A 17,854-nucleotide genomic window follows, 5' to 3' on the forward strand; every position below is an offset into this window, starting at 1 on the left:
ATATCATGTGAGAAATAATAATTGACTAATCCTAAATAATTTTTAGGATTCAAGTAAAAATATATATTTTATTTATATTGAAAAAAGATGTTGATAGTATTTATAACGAACACATAACATGATAAAATTTGATAAATGTCATTTATAAACTGATATAATTATTAAAATTAGAATTTAAGTTAACATGATACATAATTTAAAAGTTTAAAATTTAAATTTTACATTTTTTAAATGCTAATTTATATATTTTTTAAAATTCAAATACTAAAATGTAATTAATTCATTTTAAGTTATGTCTTAAATATCTTCCTAACAACTTATAAATTTTTAGTTAAGAGAAGGAATATGTTAAATAATTATCAAAATAAAAATTTTAATATTTTATTAATAAATCTTACAACAACGTTGAATTTAAATTTGAATTTAACATAACTCCTTTTATTATCAACTTCATTTTTTATTGTATGCATTTTATTTTGAAAAATAAATATACAAAAAATAAGATGATCCAGCTTATTCATTAATATTAAATAAATATTAAATGAATGTAAAATTATTATGTAACCTTTCAACTTAAAACTGATGGATATAATATACGAATGATTGATTAGGAATTTAAGATTAAAACATTGTTCCACCAAAGCTAAAAATAACTTAAAGGTGATAAAAAATTATATAAATGATATATTAGTACTCGTAAGTTATTTGAGTTTAATTCGAATAAAATTCGAATTCAATTCGATTATTATCGAATCGAGCTCGAGCTCGAGTAATTCAACTCATCGATCGATCTGAGTTTGAGTATTTTTATACTCAGCTTGAGTAGCTCGCAAACCTAATCAAGTTTTTATATTTAAATTTTTATTATTATTTTAATTAATAAAATATCTCAAATTTGAGTTCGAACTTGAACATAAATAATCAAGTTCTTATCGAATATAAAAATCGAGCTTATTTTTACATATTTTCGAGCTTAATTGAGTAAATTTGAGTAGCTTAAATTTGATCACGAATCAAATTTAAATTAAAAAAATAAAACACAATCAAATTCGAATCGAATATTGAACCGCGAGTTAAAAGTTGAGTTTAAACTTAAGCTGCATCAACTCAATTTCAAGGACATTATCTTCTTGTTGAACCAAAAGAAAAAACAAAAAATTACACCAACAGTATAAGAAAAAAAAATGATTGAAGTTGTATTTTATAATCATTATATCAATTTGTTAAAGTGTAAATAAATAAGATCTTCAACGAATATTTTGTGAATAAATTTAATATTTTTTATTTATATTATTTATTAAACTTAATTAATAATTATAAATAAAATATTAAATTTATTAATTATATAAATAAATTATGAAAATAATAATATTCATTCATAATTTTTTAAGCAAATTTTATTTTTTAAAAATAAAACAATTTAATAAAATAGAAGAGTTAGAAAAGAAAAGGAAAAGCTCTTCGGAGTTCAGACAATGGAAAAATGGAACAGCCAATGACCAGATGCCACCCAAGCAAAAAAAAAATCACTTCACCACGTGGCAAAACGTGAGTGTTTTAGAATCTTTCTGTGGACAGTGTACTACCATGTCATTTTACCTTTTTAGGTCCCGATACGAAATTTTAAACAACTAACAGTAAAATCTCAAATCCCTGATGGTCTCCGTCCCTTAAATGACCTCCAACCTCCAATTAATTAACGCCACGTAATTAAAAGCTGGCAAACAAAAACTATTTACATTTCCTAGTCACACGTGGATTTATATAATTAGTCGTTGAAGTAAGGAAAAATACCTCCATGTAGGATTAACCTTTTCTGAAAATATTTAATATTTATTATTTGCTTCACCAGGAGTCTTCTATCACCACCGTTTCTCTAGAATTTGATTGCAAAAAAATAGATATTTTTGTTTCAACAAAATGCCCATCTAGAGATGTTCAAACCCAGATTGAATTCCTCATGTAAACTTTTATATTCATATTTTTTATATTTTAAATTTTGTTTTGTAGTTCATTTTTTGGGCAGGCTTTTTTAGTAAATTCAAGAAAACCCTAATATTTTTGTCATTTTTTTTTTGTTGTTTGCGGACTTTGATGTATCTTTAAAGGTCTAAAGACTATGTAAGGAAGATTCTTTCAAGCTAAAGGTGAGAGTTTTAGTTTGATCTTGTAATTTTTTGCCCGTGCTAATTTTTCTATTTAATTTTGTAATGGGTTTAATTCTTGGTTTTTTTTCCTTTAATTTATAATGTTGATTTTGGAGAATTTAGTGGAGAAGTTAAGTCGGTTTTGATTGGATTAAGCATTTGAGTTGAATTTGCAAAATGGGTTTCTTTTGAATCTGAGCTTTGACAAGTTAATGGCAGTCATTGATGGAATAAATTAAGTGTTAATATATTGTTGTTTGATCTAAGAATCTAAGTTATTTTTCATTCAGAAGAAAAAGTAGTTACTTGGAAAAAAACTCTTAAAGTGAACAAGTTCTTTAACTAAGATGGAAAGATATGTAAAAGTTGTGATTGCTGGGGTTATGAATTATGGAGATTTTTGAAGTTGAAATGTAAAGTTTAGTGTCATTAAAGTATTCATTGTAATCCATTGTCCAAAAATCCATTTCCACTTCTTACATGGTACATTATATTTCTTTGTTTTGGGTTTCCCACTGTCCTTCCGATAGGACCTGAAGCTAGGACCTTAAGTTAACTTTCTGCTATTGGAGCATCCGACCAGTTTAGAGTTTACATTTGACATGTGATTAAGATAAGAGATATATTCCTTCGTTGTTTAAATCTAGGTTTGAGAGCTCTCAACGATGTTGTTATGGCATCTTAATCTCTCTATCTCCTCTTCCCACCCCAACTCTTCCTTTGCACAGAGACAAAAACTAAAAACCTTTAGTTAAAAAGTAATTTGATCCTCCATAGAGCAGATTGTGGATCATACCTAGACATCCTCACTTTTTTGGCTTAGAAAGTATATAGTCTGGATTTGAAATTTAGATTGGGAGCCAGAAGTAGACCTCACTCCCCTGAGTTTCCTGGGAATTGCTGCCTGGGCCGCCTGGCTAGAATATATCTTAAGGCATGAATCTGCAATGAAGCCTTAGCTCTTCTTTGCTTTATTTTATTCCAAGAAAATGATTTATACTTTATGCTGTTAATTTTCAAGTCATTTATGATAACACCTTTTGTTTTTGCTCTTTCCTTCGCTAAGTAGGGGAAATTGGTTTTTGAGCTTCTAAGCCATTTTGAGAAATCTTTCTTTGTAGTCATCCTTTCAGAATATAGCTTATGCCAACCTTTCTGGTTCATAAACTGGATATTCAAGATACTAAAACTTTGGGTCTAAGTATGATGTTTTATTGGCTTGTATAACCAGGACATATGATCATTGTTTCTTTGCTTGTACTGAGTGGAGACAATGATTCTAACAAAGCAGTATCGTTGCATACACTCATCTAGTTGTCAATGCACAAAAGGTCATCTAAGTGAAGATGTGATGTTCCTAGTGTTTCAACATCTGAACTGGAATCCTAAGTTGATTGCCACTTTTTCATGTGCATGCAAATGGTTCGATGATCTTGCCAAGAGAGTACTATGGAAGGAGTTCTGCAAAACAAGGGCCCCAAAGATGATGCTTGATCTGCAATCTAGTGGAAGTCACAGTGTTGATGGGAACTGGAGAGCACTTGGAAAGCTGCTTATTTATTGTTCAGGAAGTAGCAGTGGTCGCTTGTTCAATAATATTCAAATCCCTGGCCATTTTGTTTACAGAACCAGGTTCTCTAGGACCTCAGGCAAGAGTTTCCTTTTACCACAGTGCAGGACAGATATTCTATATGTGTCTGACCCTTGTGAACATCTTGACCAAGGGGATGAGGGCGATGTGGGATTTTTCCGAGGAGTTTTCAAGTCCTTCTTTGTTTCAAAGGTTCGGAAGTTGTTGATTGACAGGGGTGCCAAGCTTCATCCAACAGCTGTGTGCCCTTATTGTAAGGCAAAGTTGTGGGACATGCTGCAAGCTAAAATGATACCACAAAGTGCAAGCTGTAGGTTGGGTGCTTATGAGGATTGCGTTGAGTATTATGTGTGTCTTAATGGACATATGCTTGGCATGTGCACCCTTTTACCCTTGTCTGATTCTGAAGAGGCATCTGAACCAGAGTGATAGTTTGAATGCGAACCAGGTAATCTCTCGCAGCAAGCATTCATATTTTTCAAAAAAGAATGGGTTAAAACGTTTGAGAGAATTGCAAATGATTGTTTATGGTTCATTCACACCCAAATTTCTCAATGGAAACTCCGATCTTGGGTGCTGGCATTGAGGCAAGTATTTTGGTTCCCCCTTGGCAGACGGGGTTTAAAGTAATTGTTAACGTTCGTACATCATCCTTCATATTACCTGCATTTTTCATTATTTGGACATAAGAGAGAAAGAGAGAGAGAGAGAGTTTGGAGGAAATAAATGTTGACAGTCTATATATACAATGATACTGTTAGGCAAGAACCATAAGAGCCTTCTTTTTCTCGAGCTAGTCATGATGTAAAATTCGGTTACTTTCTTAAACACCTTTGTTTCCTCGGGGCGAATATACATTCTTAGTAAGCTTACTTGGTTTTTTTGCTAAAATTATGTAGTTATACTTTCTGATATAGTCAGCAAGCATATGGTGTAGGGTAATTAACTTTTTGTTGGGGAGTTTGTACGAGTTCTTAGTTGACAAAATATGCCTATATCTGACTACATTTATCATGTTGTTTGCAGTTGGTTTATCATCTCATGTGTGGATTGATCTTCTGGTGGATCAGATATAGATAGGGTGGAGACAAGATGGGGTATTCCAACTTTGTTTCTCAGGACCTGAAATCAACCATCATAACTTGGCCTCTATTCAGAGGTGTTTTGCTGCTTGTCTAGCCCTCACCAAGTGTTTTCTACGAGGGCTAGAATCTAGTGCTAACCATTTGCTATTCAATTATCCATTGGTTAACAGTGGTCACTGTGAACATGTAAATACCTACATACCATGTATTTTGTACATTTATGTATTGCTCGTGTTTGAATAGCTGATTGGTTTAGGGTTTTCGAAAGAAATTCATCTTGATTTTGAAGGTTATCTTCCGTTGATCTTTGAAAAGGGTTTCTCCTAATCCGATTTGCAAGAAGGGAGTTCCATAGTCTAGGAATAGAAAAAGGGTTTGCAAAGTAGGATTTGAATCTCAAACCTGTTGAATGCTACCTTTTAAAGCTGCATGAATCAATTGGATTAAGTCTCCAATCTATCATGCATTCCCTTTTGCCAAAATGCTAGTTTGTTGCTACTTGAATTTGAGTTGACTTGAAATTGGCTCATTGGCTCAAGATCATGTTATAAACTTGTGTTTACTTACTCACCCTATCCAATAATTGGGATAAAATGGTCAATGGGAAAAAAAAAAAAAAAACTTGCTTTGTATGTTTTTATATAAAATTATAAATAAATTTTACTAAGAAAATACATAGTTAGAATGACTATGTCAGACAGATGTTAATGAACTCCTAACTCAAAGCTACTTCAGCCATTTGGAAGTCAAATCAGGTTTTTGTAAATGGTGAGTTGAGAATGAATAATTTTCAAGTAATTGAAGTTAGAAATATTATTTCATACACCGTTGTTAAAGTTTACAACTCCACAAATGAAATTAGAATGTTGTCATGTGTTTATTATAATACTACTTTATTAAAACTTTTTTAAGTACATCTTAACGAGTCTGAGTATGCTATAATCTTTTAATTTGGCTGTACAATTTAAAATTTTCACCATGTATTAGATAATTTTTCTTCAAGTTAATTTTTTTCTCTTTTCTTCCCTGAAAATGTTCATTCAATCTTTTGGAGTTACCATCCATCAATGTTCCCTCAACTTTGAAAATCTGTTGGATGATTGTAGCTTTCTGATACATCTCTGAAGCACCAAGTTTACAATTAGAAGCCTTAGTTCTCATAATAGAAGTCATTTGGGAGTTGGATCCAGGAATGGCAGTGAGATATTGAATATTTATTCATGAACTCATCTCATAGACAGAAATCAGATATAAAAAAATATTCACCTCAACAAAAGCAATAGATTAGATTGCTTTCATATGTTCATATTCTGGTGAATTACACAAGGAGAATATACATCTTAAGCAGTTGATAAATCCTGCTTAGAATCTGCTTCTTCTGCTTCAAAGTCCAACCCTGATATGCTCATCCGTCCAATATTAACTGCAATCCAAACTATAGTTAGGGTGTTTAACATGCATTTCAGGCACACATGACACTAAAGCTGCATCATAGGAGAACATTTTGAGGTTGTTTCAAAACAAGAGGTAATTTCAGCTAGAAGTTTGGACGATAGAGAAAATGAAAACAAAAATTTGAGTAGCTGAGGTTATATTGAAATGGGTTAATGTCTTGAACTTCCTAAACTATAATGAAATGTTCAAAATAGTTCTTAAATTTTAAAAATCTTTAATGTGAAATTTTTTAACTAATATGGTACTTACCTTTAATGTAATTTACTCCAAATGATGACATATGATTGATAAATAATTCTTCAAGTACCACATTAGTTAGCAAATTCATAGTTCGGATACTGTATTAAATATTTTTAAAGTTTAAGAATTATATTGAAAATTTCATTATAGTTCAAAAGCCGTTCAAGACATTAACCCAATTGAAATTGCCATGCATCTAAGACATAGTGGCAGTTTGAAGGAGCCAAATGCAGCATGGTCAAAGAGTTTCCTCATATTTGGTAATTGAAAATAAGGAAAAGGGATTGATCATACCAACAGCATCTAGCCCTGATAATTTAGGCATGAACTGCTTTATATGGTCTTCAGCTGCTTTGTCAGATTTTAGTGTCTCACACTCAAATGAGATCAAAACCTTTTTCTTCCCTTCTTTTTGTTCAACCATATCCTCAATATCCTTCTCCCAACTGTCTCAAAAATGAATTACAACAAGAGATGGCATTTGTTATCCGTGTGCTCATTGCAGGGAAAATTGATTTGAACAGAAAACACTTAAGCTCAGAAACTTATACTTTATGAAAGTAGAAACCATCTAAAGCTCAAATGTCTATGTCAAGGGTGTTTAAGGGTGGAGTTTGTTACTGATGTCTTTCTTGAATTTCTCTAACATTTAGCAAATTCATCCATGGATGGCTTACCCATGAGCATGGTCAATGTTACGGAACCGAGCAGCATCATGCCCTCTACACTCCACTACAACAGTCTGCTCCTTCTTACACTGTCAGACACTAAAACTAATTAGAGAAAAATGAAAAGGAGAAGTATTATTTTTTTAAAAAAAGAGGTTCTTTTTTGGAAGACAATTACTGGGACTGTAAACAAAAAAGAAAAACTCAAGGCATACAGCTCATACATTGTAGTCTATGATTGTGAGCTTGATCAAGCGGTAATCCTCACCCCTGCTGCACTCCATCTCACAAGCCAACTCTTTAATCATGGAAGGATAAAGATTGCATAAAAAGCATCAAAACCAAAACGATTCCGAAAAAAGTTTCAGTAATAGCTTACAAATTGATCAAGGAACCCAATTTTCTGGTGAAAAATAATTAAGGTAGAGAAATTTACTGGATGATATCCAATATCTTAATCATCCACTACAAGTACTTTTTTGGTGGTTTAAATATCCTCCAAGCTAAACAATGAAATACACAATATCATATGCATCCTTCAGTATCTAAAATACTGAATGACTCTGGAAAATTAAATTTAAACTCTGAAAGATACTAGCTTATACATTTCATTTTCTCCATTACTTTGTGCCATTTGCGATTACAAGTCAATCACGTGTTAGAATATAAAGCAATTAAGAAATTTAAGTAGCTAAAAGAAATTTGTATGACTAATGAACTAAAACTTAATCAAACCTAAGGGTGTAACATGTACTCGTCCGCTATTCAGGTTCAACTCAAAAAAATTCAAACTCGACTTGTTGATTGTTAAGCCAAGCTCAAGCTCGATCTCGACCTACTCCAGTAACAAGTTGAGCCAAGTTTAAGTAGTTTAATACCCAACTCGAGAGATTTGCAAACCTAATTGAGCTTTTATTTTTTAATATATTTAATATTATATATAAAAATATAATATTTAATTTCAATATTTATAACTTTACCGAACTTAATCGAACCTACTAAGTCGAGCTCAAGTACTCAATTAAATTACAGTCTGAGTTTGAACATGAAAATGACGCTGGATCCAGGTCAAGTTTTCATATTGAGTCAAACTCGAGCTAGGTAGAGTTTTCATATGGAGTCGAACTCGAGCCTGCCATTGTATGGACTTGATTCAGCGCAATTACACCTCTAATCGAACCTAAGGAAATAATAGTAATAAACAAGCAATTTACAGGCAGACAACTTTCCACAAATTGATTATAGCCTGAGACCCTCTTATTTTTCCATTAGTTCCTTACACAAACCCATTTATATGAATAGACAGGAAATAACTGATTTCCACATGAAATTAATGACAAAACAAAACAACCAAAAAAAACCCAGTTACTAGCAAGCTCAAAGAAAAACACAGATGAAAGAATTGAGGAAGTACCAGTGCCATTAAGGCCATAGCAGATAGATTGAGGAAGCTGAATGAAGTGGCCTGAAAGGCTCCCACTTGGCAATAATGCTATTGATGCCACTCCTTCCTTCACTTCCCCAACTCTCACTTCCTTTGATGCTTCTCCCACTTCTTTTTCTTCTTCTTTAAATCATTCCAATCCAAAAAATGGGAAAAATCAATTCTCAAAAGGACGATGAACAACAAACATAAAATAAGAGAAAAAGGAAATTTTGCCGAAAGAAAAAAAAAGAATCAACTTTACCCATTTGTTCAATTCTTGGGAAAGTGAAACTGTGCTCAGTATTCTCTCTACTGGGCCGGTAGAACAGCCTATATTAGAATTAGAAGAGCTTCAAACGGTGCGTTCAAGAGCCTTTCAAAACAGTGCCGTTTTGGCTATTATCTTAACATAAACAGTAAAGTTTCTTGGATCTCCCACTACCCACTCATATCTTTGGACTCACTTCGCTGTTTGCTGGTAACTCTGCTTCGTTTCAACTCGCAGTTTCTCTGTTTTTGCCTTGACAAGTTCTAAACTTGAACTGGGTCTTTTCTATTTGCTTATATAAACCTCAAAGTTCAAATCTTTTTTATGGGTAACCAAAGTAATATACTTTCTTGGAAGAACTGATAAGGGTCTATTGCATAAATAGTTATGCTTAAAGTTTATCTTATAATTGGTTAAATGCTCTTGAAGTTGGGGCTTTTGCTCGAACAGTTTGAATTTTGAGTGAAGTTTTTATTATTTGTTCTGTTTATTGACATTCTTTAGTGTTAAGTTATGGGAGAATTGTTGACTTATTCAGCTTCATTTGACATAACATCTACTGGGTTTGGATGCCGATATCAATCATGTAGTCAAAGTAGAGGTAGAAATCGTTGTATGTTATAGGTGTCTTTATGGCTGCTTTTATGGCGGGTTGGCTGTGAAGATTTATAGAAGGCGTGTGGTTCAATGGAGGCTAAGCTTCCATCGATGTGTTTGGTTTGGCCCGAACGAAAATGTCAAGAATGAATTTGCCATTTGAGTCAAATAGGATAGATAATGGGGTTAATGTACTGAAGATGGTTGCTATATTGAATCTGAGATGGTTTGTGAAGATGATGATGAAAATAGTTTGATTCAAAAAGTCAAAGAAGAATTTCTATTGCATTCTTTGGGTCAAAATTTGCATCATTGGGGAAATTTGGCGGTTGATCAATGTGTGGATTTTGCGCCCAGAAATGTTGCCTGCTAAGAAATGAGCTACTTGATGATTCGTTGACAACTTTTGAGTTCATGAAGACAAATGAAATTAGTACAGAGCATTCTTATAGCTTAATACTGAAAGCCATTGCGGATACTCAGAGTTGTCATGCAGCCCTTGATTTGTTTGAGGAATTGGAAGAGGATTCTGAACAGAAAAAAAGGTTTTGATGTGATTGTTTGTAATGCAACAATATCTATTTGTGGAAGATTGAACAATTGGGTTGAAACTGAGAGGTTATGGTTAAGAATCCAGGAAAATGGCTATCTTGGGACACAGATCACTTATTCCCTGCTAGTTAACATTTTTGTTTGGCGTAATCGGCATGAATTGGCAGTTCATGCTTGTAATGAGATGATTCAAAATGGGTTGGAACCCCGGGATGATACAATGCACGCCATGATTAGCGCATGCATAAAGGAAGAAAAATGGGATTTGGCATTATCTATTTATCTAGATTGAAGCCAAATCCAATAGCATGCAATGCATTAATTAATTCACTCGGAAAAGCTGGAGAGGTCAAATTAGCTTTTAAAATCTATGATATTATGAAATCCTTGGGTCATACACCAGATGCTATCACATGGAATTCACTGCTTGGTGCTTTGTACAAGGCAAATCAACATGCTGATGCTCATCACCTCTTTTGTGAGAATAAGAGAAAAGAGCTCACTAGTTAATGTTCATCTGTACAACACTGCCTTAATGTCATGCCAGAAGCTTGGTTCATGGGATAGGGCCTTGCAGCTTTTATGGCAAATGGTAGCTTCAGGATTGTTGGTTTCAACAGCATCCTATAATGTCATTGGTGCTTGTGAAACTGCCAGGAAATGGAAAGTTGCATTGCGAGTCTATGGCCACACGATTCATCAAAAGTGTGTTCTGGACGCATTTACTCATTTGTCACTAATATCAGTTTCTAAACAAAAGGGATGACATATTAATGTTTAATTTCTAACTCCTGCCTTAGACCTTATGCCAAATATGCCACAGGCAATGATATTTCAGTTAAGCAGTAACCCAGTGGAAACTAGATTAGCTGCAAAGAATATCAGAATGTTCCATTGGCACCATTTTCTCTGAGAATGCATTAGTCATATTGGAACAAAGACATTTGAGCCAAAATGGATTTAGGTAAGCATTGGAAGCATAGTGAGCCATGATTACTTTAAAGAAACATTACAATCATCAGTAAAAGAACATAACGGATATAACTTGTGAGTTGTGACTTGAAAGAGAAGTCATATACAATATGAGATTCAAGAGTGAGCTATGGTATTCCTTGCACAAAATTGTGTAAAACCTATAGGATTTAGGTTAAACTTACGTACAACTGTCAGACAGTCTGTGGTAAAGCTTCTTGACTATCTGTTGCTTGAGTATCTGAATCACTCTCGAGTCTCCCGAAGGCTAGCTTTTGCTGGGGGAGCTGGCCATTAGCAAATGCTGTTAATTCTGTGTCTACTAAGATAGTATACTCATCCTTGAACTCCCCTCTCAAGATGCCCTTGGCAAGTTCATTTTCGACATTCTGCTGAATCACTCTTTTGACTGGTCTAGCACCATAGTTTGGATCATAACCAAGACTACCGAGAAGCTGAACAGCAGTGTCTGTCACCTGAAGTTTTATTTTCCTATCTGCAATCCTCTTTTGCACACGTTCCAGCTGTGAAACAAGCACAGAAAAAATGGTAAGGGAGTGATAAACTATATAAGGCAGATACTACAGAGAAACAATGTGAGCTTTGACGATGTGATACGGACTAGTATTTCTCTATTGCAACAGGAACAGAGATCTATCATATGAGTCCTACCTTAACACTGTAGAGCATAAATTGATCATTTAAAAGAAAATTATCAATAAAGGGCACAATTAGTGACTTGCTGAATCAAAATCTAGTCTAGAGAAGAAACCCAAACCAAGCAATATCAGATTCAAGGATGACCAACAAATCAACTGTATCATTCTTACAAAGACCGTTTAAGAATCAGCGGCAGCATCATAATACAACTGTAGTCTTTAGTTATTTATTTACCATTGATATAGTAGTTCTTTTTTTAGATTATTATCATAATTAAATAATGTAATTATTATCCCTATTACATCCTATAATGGATATGAAATGGTTTGAGAAATTGAGAATATCCCTTGCCATCATAATAATATCCACAGAATGTAAATGCACATGCAAGCAATTATGCGACAATAAATTCATAAAAAGGACCTTACCTGTAATCTCACAATACTGTTTGTTTGCAGTCCAAAGGCTGGAACACTATATACTCATCAACACGATTCATAAACTCAGGTCAAAAGAATTCTCTTGCAGCCTCCATCACCCTCTGCTTAATAGTTTCATAAGCTATATCTTTTGGTGTGTCTTCATCCGAGTTAAGAATGCACTGTGAACCCACATTTGAAGTCATAATGACAACGGTGTTGGTAAAGCTCACAGTACGACCCTGTGAATCAGTGACTCTCCCATCATCCAAGATTTGAAGGAAAACATTAAATATTTCAGCATGAGCTTTCTCTATCTCATCAAAAAGAATTACAGCATAGGGCCTCCGGCGAACTATCTGTCAGCTGTCCTCCTCCTTCATACCCTACATAACCAGGAGGAGCATCTATAAGTCTTGAAACTGCATGTTTTTCCATATATTCACTCATATCAATGCAAACTAGTGTTTCTTCTGTATTAAACAAGTAGGATGCAAGGGCCTCAGCAAGTTCTGTTTTCCCTACACCAGTGGGACCCATAAACATGAAACTGGCAATTGGACGACGGGGATCTGAGAGACTGACTCGAGATCGCTGAATGGCCTCAGCTACAGATCTAAGTGCAGGATCTTGACCCACAACACGTTTATGCAACTCTTCCTCCAAATGTAATAGTTTCTCCTTCTCTGATTGTTGAAGCTTGGAAACTGGTATGCCAGTCCATTTACTAACTACTTCAGCAATATCATTTCCTGTAACTTCTTCTCTCAGCATGGATTTTCCAGATTTCAAGTACTCATTTAATTCTTTTTCTGCATCAGCAAGTTGACACAGCAAAGAGTTCAAACTCCCATACTTCAGCTCAGCAGCACGCTTGAGATTGTACTCCCGCTCAGCCTGCTGGATCTCTACATTTACCCTGTCAATCTATACAAGTAGAACAGTTAGTGGACTACCTCCTTTTGTCTTCAATTGATGTAAAATAAAGGTCAGCCCCATCATCAGCTTCTACATTAATATTAGTAGGGGAAAAATCTGGGAATATTCAAAGAATTGGTCTTCATTCTCGCAGATGACAAATGATATAACATGGTGGAAGAAAATTAAACTTTTAAATAAGTTTCTAGAAAACACTTGCATACCTCTTCCTTGATTGACTGAATGCGCATCATGACAGTCTTCTCATGCTCCCATTGGTCAGTCAATTCAGCTTGTTTCTCCTTTAAGAGGGATAACTCAGCCTCAAGGCGGCTAAGTCTATCTCTTGAAGCTTTGTCAGTATCATTTGTAAGAGACAGCCTCTCCATCTCCAGCTTCAATACTGAACGATTAATCTCATCAAGGGCAGTGGGTTTTGAAGTGATTTCCATTTTCAATTTAGCAGCTGCTTCATCAACTAGGTCAATAGCTGCAATTTGAAACCATATATTAGTACTCAAAATGATTTCAAAAAACTAAAAAGGTGGTGTCAGAAAAAACATACAAGATGTTTAAGAAACTCAAGCAGCTAATTGTCTTAAACCTAACAACCAACCACATAACAGGGAAAATAGAAAATATAAAGACAGTTAAATTGGTTAGCGGTACATCACAAAATTATTCCAACTCTTGCCATGATAACCCGTTAATCAATAGTGTTTTATACTCTCAGGTTGCAACTTGCATTAGGGTCATCAATTCCCAGTTATTAGATTTTTGTTTGTATATTTACCTTTGTCAGGTAAAAATCGGCCACTGATATAACGGTCAGACAAGATTGCAGCTTCCACGAGCGCACTGTCAGAAATAAGGACTCCATGGTGCAGCTCATATCTCTCACGAAATCTCCTGAGTATAGAAATTATATCTTCTACTGATGGCTGATCAACATAAACCTGCTGGAAACGACGCTCCAGGGCTGGAACTTTCTCAATGTATTTACGATATTCATCCAGTGTTGTTGCCCAAATGCATCGCAGTTCTCCCCGACCAAGCATTGGCTTCAGAAGATTGCCTGCGTCCATTGCACCATTCGTGGCACCTAAAACAGAGATCATTTCCATAGAACAGGAATCAATTAATACCAGCCTATCAACCTTAGAATTTCATCAGGAGAGAAACACATAATTTCCATGAAGAACAATTATGTCCAATCAAGTAGAAGAGGTAAACTTTCACAAACTGATACAACCAATAAACACCAACACAAACAGACAAAAAAGCTTTGACAGTTCAGCCAGCTTTACAGATATTGGATAATCAACCTATAAAATTGGAAACTCAATAAAAACATTACCTGCCCCCACAACTGTGTGAATTGAATCTCATCAATGAAGAGAATAGTTTGGCCCTCTGATTCTGTTACTTCCCTTAGTACAGCCTTCAATCTATCCTCAAATTCTCCCCAATATTTGGCCCCAGCTATGAGTGCACCCATGTCAAGGGATATAAGCTGTAGAATAAAACCGGATTTGATCAGCATCCCCCACTAGCTCACCAGCTAGGATAGAGTAGCAACATTATGACTCTAGCACGCCCACCCAACGCCAATCCCCAAAAAAGAACAAGATGACATTTGATTTTTCCTGAAAAAAAGATTCTAGTTAACTTCAAGGCATAGCACACACCTTACGGTTCATTAAAGCTTGAGGGACATCCCCTTGCACAATTCTCTGGGCAAGCCTGTTAAAAGACACAGTAAGATCATGTAGATAATGTCCTCATTAAGCTAACACTAATTGCAAGGATGCTACTTACAACAAATGGACTTCATCATGCCAACCTAAGAAAAAGTGCATACATAACAACCGCCTGCAGCAGAAGTGCTGGAGCTGGCCATTATAAGTGGTTATAACAGCATGCCACTGACCACATTCAGGGCAACATATTAAACTGAGGCTTAAATTAACAACGAGGACACCAAAAAGTTCATAATATTGAAAGTTAGAAACATATTGTGGAATTATTTATGGAATTATTTACATGATAAGCCAGGAATTTGAAAAAAAAATTATAATAAAGAGAAGCATTTCTGATGCATTCATTATCCTGTTTGCTTGTAGGGCTATTTAAATGACCATGCATCAATGAAGCAAAAACCTGAGTGCTTACCCCTCAGAGATTGCAGTTTTCCCAACACGCGGTTCACCAATCAGAACAGGATTGTTCTTTGTTCTCCTGGAGAGGATCTGGATGCACCTGCGTATTTCATCATCTCTTCCTATCACTGGGTCAAGCTTTCCTTCTCTCACCATTGCTGTCAAATCTTTCCCATACTTTTCCAAAGCTTCATACTTCCCTTCAGGATCTATAATCAAATTCAAGGTGTCAGAAAAACAGTGAAGTGAAGAGAAAATATACCATTAAAACCCGAGAAAAAGAGAGCAATTAAATACACTGAATCAGCCTCAAGAAGCAAGGTTATGACAAGGAGCATTGAATTACTCCCATAATTCACAAAACAAGATGCCTAAAATATAACAGACCTAGAAGAATTAAAATATTTCAGCCAAACAAGCAAAACATTACATTATTTGGCCCACCTGCTTCTGGATCAAACACCTGGTTCAACTTTGTATCCAGAAACCTTAATAGATATCTTACCATAGCCTCAACCCTGTCTCCACCCAAACCAACAGTGCCCCCCCACCCCCCAACCCCGAAATAAAAAAATAAAAAAAAGGGTGAACATGAAACCAAGTAGCCAGCAGCTACTTTACATTAAAAAAATAGGCACCAAAACACAGGATCTACAAAAAGTTAATGCAAGTCATCCATGAAGGGAAGAAGAATATGCTCCACTCCCTTCAACACAAAAAACTTGCTATATTCTGAACGTGCCAGTTTCATTCAACCAAGCCAATCCCATCAAGACATTCCATTTGGTTAACATAAAGTAGAGAAAGGCAAAATTCTATCACCTTGGTCAATAACTAACTGACGTCCCCTAGTGGATTCTATAGCAGATTTCAATGATTGGTTGGAGATCTGGAAATCCCTTAATAACTGCTTCCCAAAACGTTGATCTTGTGTAAATCCAAGAACCAAATGCTCAACAGAAACAAATGAATCCCCATACTCCTTCTTGTACTCCCTAGCTCGCTGGATCAAAGCTTCCAGATCACGTCCTAACATTGAACCAGCTGACTCACCCAAAACCTAGCATGGTTGTGCAGCAGAGAAGAGATATAATCAGGATTCAGCACTTCATAATCCACAGACGAAACATAGTTAACATGGTCAAGCATTAACTAAAAGAATCAAAACTTGTAATTAAACATGGTTTTCAAGAAGGTAAAAGTTTCGCCAATCAGCACTTCAAAAAAACAATACTGCCTGTCATGAGCCATAGAGGCAAACAGTGCACCAAAGTTCAATTGACTAAAATCAAATGTACCAAAAGCATAAAAAAAAAAACCACTAAAATCAATGGTTAAGGTCCTGTATAGAACATCTAGAATAATATATTAGAATGTGGTAAGAGTTACCTTTGGCTGGCGTTGGATGAATTCATCAGTGGCTTCAAGAAGGCGAGTATTGTCAACTCCAACTTTGGAAAATATCCTACGAGCAAGACCATTTTTCTACTCCAAGAGAGCCTTCATCAAGTGTTCTGTCTCCACTATCTGATGTTTGTTCTCTTTAGCCACATCTGGAGAAGAAACAATGGCTTGCCAGGCCATTTCAGTAAACTCTTGTTGAGTAATCTGTCACAAATCCCAACCCCAACTTAATACAAAATTCACAAAAGAAAATTACAAAGAAAAACAAGCTCCTTCACATTATGATACAAAAGATCAAAATTTTCAAAGCATTATAAAGTAAAAAACCTTAACAAGACCATTGCATAAATAAGGCAGCACAAAAGTAAATTTTAAATTCATATATTAGCAGCATTGGCTTATATCAAAACTAAACAGAACTTCAAATAACAAAGAAACATACAACATTGGAATTGAACAAATGAAAATCACTATAAAAAAAAACTCAAAATATTACAAATTCAATCTCCTCAACACCAACAAAACAAAACCCATTAAAATTCCTTTTTCTTATACAGGATAGGCTCAAAAGTTGATGAAATTACTATTAAAACAAATATCTTCAGTCAATGCATCGAAAACCATCAAACTGTCGACTATTAATATTTTCATAAATAAAAGCTTACCTATCCCGTTGAGGCTTCGCAACGAACAATGAAAGACCTTGAAGAAGTCCTTGAAAACCTCTCAAAACACCCATTTTTCTTTAACTGAAGCGGTTTAAAGGATTTTAAGGAATTGGGTTTTGAAGGAAAACTCAAACAAAGGCGTGAGTGAGATAAAAAGATACTGTTTTTATTAGAAATGAAACGTGTAGCACATAACTGACCCACTAAACGACGCCGTTGAAAAAGAAGAAGCAGCCATTGTTGGTCTTTAAGTTCAGAAAGACAACTGATTGTAACGAATTGCGAAAGACGATGGCTTTGCGTGGGAATAAGGGAAAATGAAGAGAAAGGTCTCTTCTTTCTTCTGTCTTCTCTCGGCTTCCTCGGACTTTCTCGTTTGTGGTTTTTTATCGTTTTATGTAGTTTAAAGACGTCGTTTTAAGAAAACTGAAGGAAACGATTGGGTTTTTATTTGTTTATTTATTTATTATTTTATTATTATCACTTTTTTTTTTTTTTAAGAAAAGAAGCTCGCCGGAGTCCTCGGGGATTTGTTTCGTTCGGAGGTTTAAGTGGAGAGAGGTCGGGAAATGTCGCGAAAAAAGCGGCCGTCCTTTATCTTTGCGGAAATAACTGAAAAGAAAAA

The 17,854-nt window shown here is 34.9% G+C and overlaps 2 protein-coding genes and 2 pseudogenes across 4 annotated transcripts; 2 read left to right on the plus strand and 2 right to left on the minus strand.

Moving 5' to 3' along the window:
• The first annotated feature begins 1,854 nt into the window (after positions 1–1,854).
• LOC111299645 (EID1-like F-box protein 2) lies at positions 1,855–5,116 on the plus strand. Its single transcript, XM_022894970.2, has 4 exons — positions 1,855–1,962; positions 2,109–2,147; positions 3,379–4,186; positions 4,765–5,116. Exon 3 carries the CDS (start codon positions 3,421–3,423, stop codon positions 4,165–4,167), a length of 747 nt encoding a protein of 248 aa, XP_022750705.1. The 5' UTR covers positions 1,855–1,962; positions 2,109–2,147; positions 3,379–3,420; the 3' UTR covers positions 4,168–4,186; positions 4,765–5,116.
• A 900-nt stretch (positions 5,117–6,016) lies between these two features.
• LOC111299648 (uncharacterized) lies at positions 6,017–9,003 on the minus strand. Of its 2 annotated transcripts, none has more exons than XM_022894971.2 (6): positions 8,875–9,003; positions 8,601–8,753; positions 7,411–7,484; positions 7,196–7,275; positions 6,813–6,964; positions 6,017–6,246 (listed from the first exon to the last, which is right to left on the minus strand). In XM_022894971.2, the coding sequence occupies exons 1-6, from the start codon at positions 8,876–8,878 to the stop codon at positions 6,164–6,166; spliced, it is 546 nt and encodes a 181-aa protein (XP_022750706.2). In that variant the 5' UTR covers positions 8,879–9,003; the 3' UTR covers positions 6,017–6,163. The 2 variants fall into 2 exon arrangements, with proteins under 2 accessions (XP_022750706.2, XP_022750707.2); XM_022894972.2 differs by having other exon boundaries at positions 8,601–8,750; positions 8,875–8,908.
• A 671-nt stretch (positions 9,004–9,674) lies between these two features.
• LOC111299647 (pentatricopeptide repeat-containing protein At3g29290 pseudogene) lies at positions 9,675–10,923 on the plus strand (annotated as a pseudogene).
• A 65-nt stretch (positions 10,924–10,988) lies between these two features.
• LOC111299646 (chaperone protein ClpB3, chloroplastic-like) lies at positions 10,989–17,599 on the minus strand (annotated as a pseudogene). The gene is made up of 10 exons (XR_016329897.1): positions 17,227–17,599; positions 16,547–16,765; positions 15,980–16,217; positions 15,171–15,366; positions 14,687–14,741; positions 14,356–14,511; positions 13,792–14,100; positions 13,223–13,488; positions 12,090–13,007; positions 10,989–11,525 (listed from the first exon to the last, which is right to left on the minus strand). The product of XR_016329897.1 is annotated as a chaperone protein ClpB3, chloroplastic-like (transcript).
• Positions 17,600–17,854: the final 255 nt, after the last annotated feature.

This window comes from Durio zibethinus, chromosome 18 (assembly GCF_047325235.1).
Source record: "Durio zibethinus cultivar Kanyao isolate XHJ-2024 chromosome 18, ASM4732523v1, whole genome shotgun sequence".
NCBI lineage: Eukaryota > Viridiplantae > Streptophyta > Magnoliopsida > Malvales > Malvaceae > Durio > Durio zibethinus.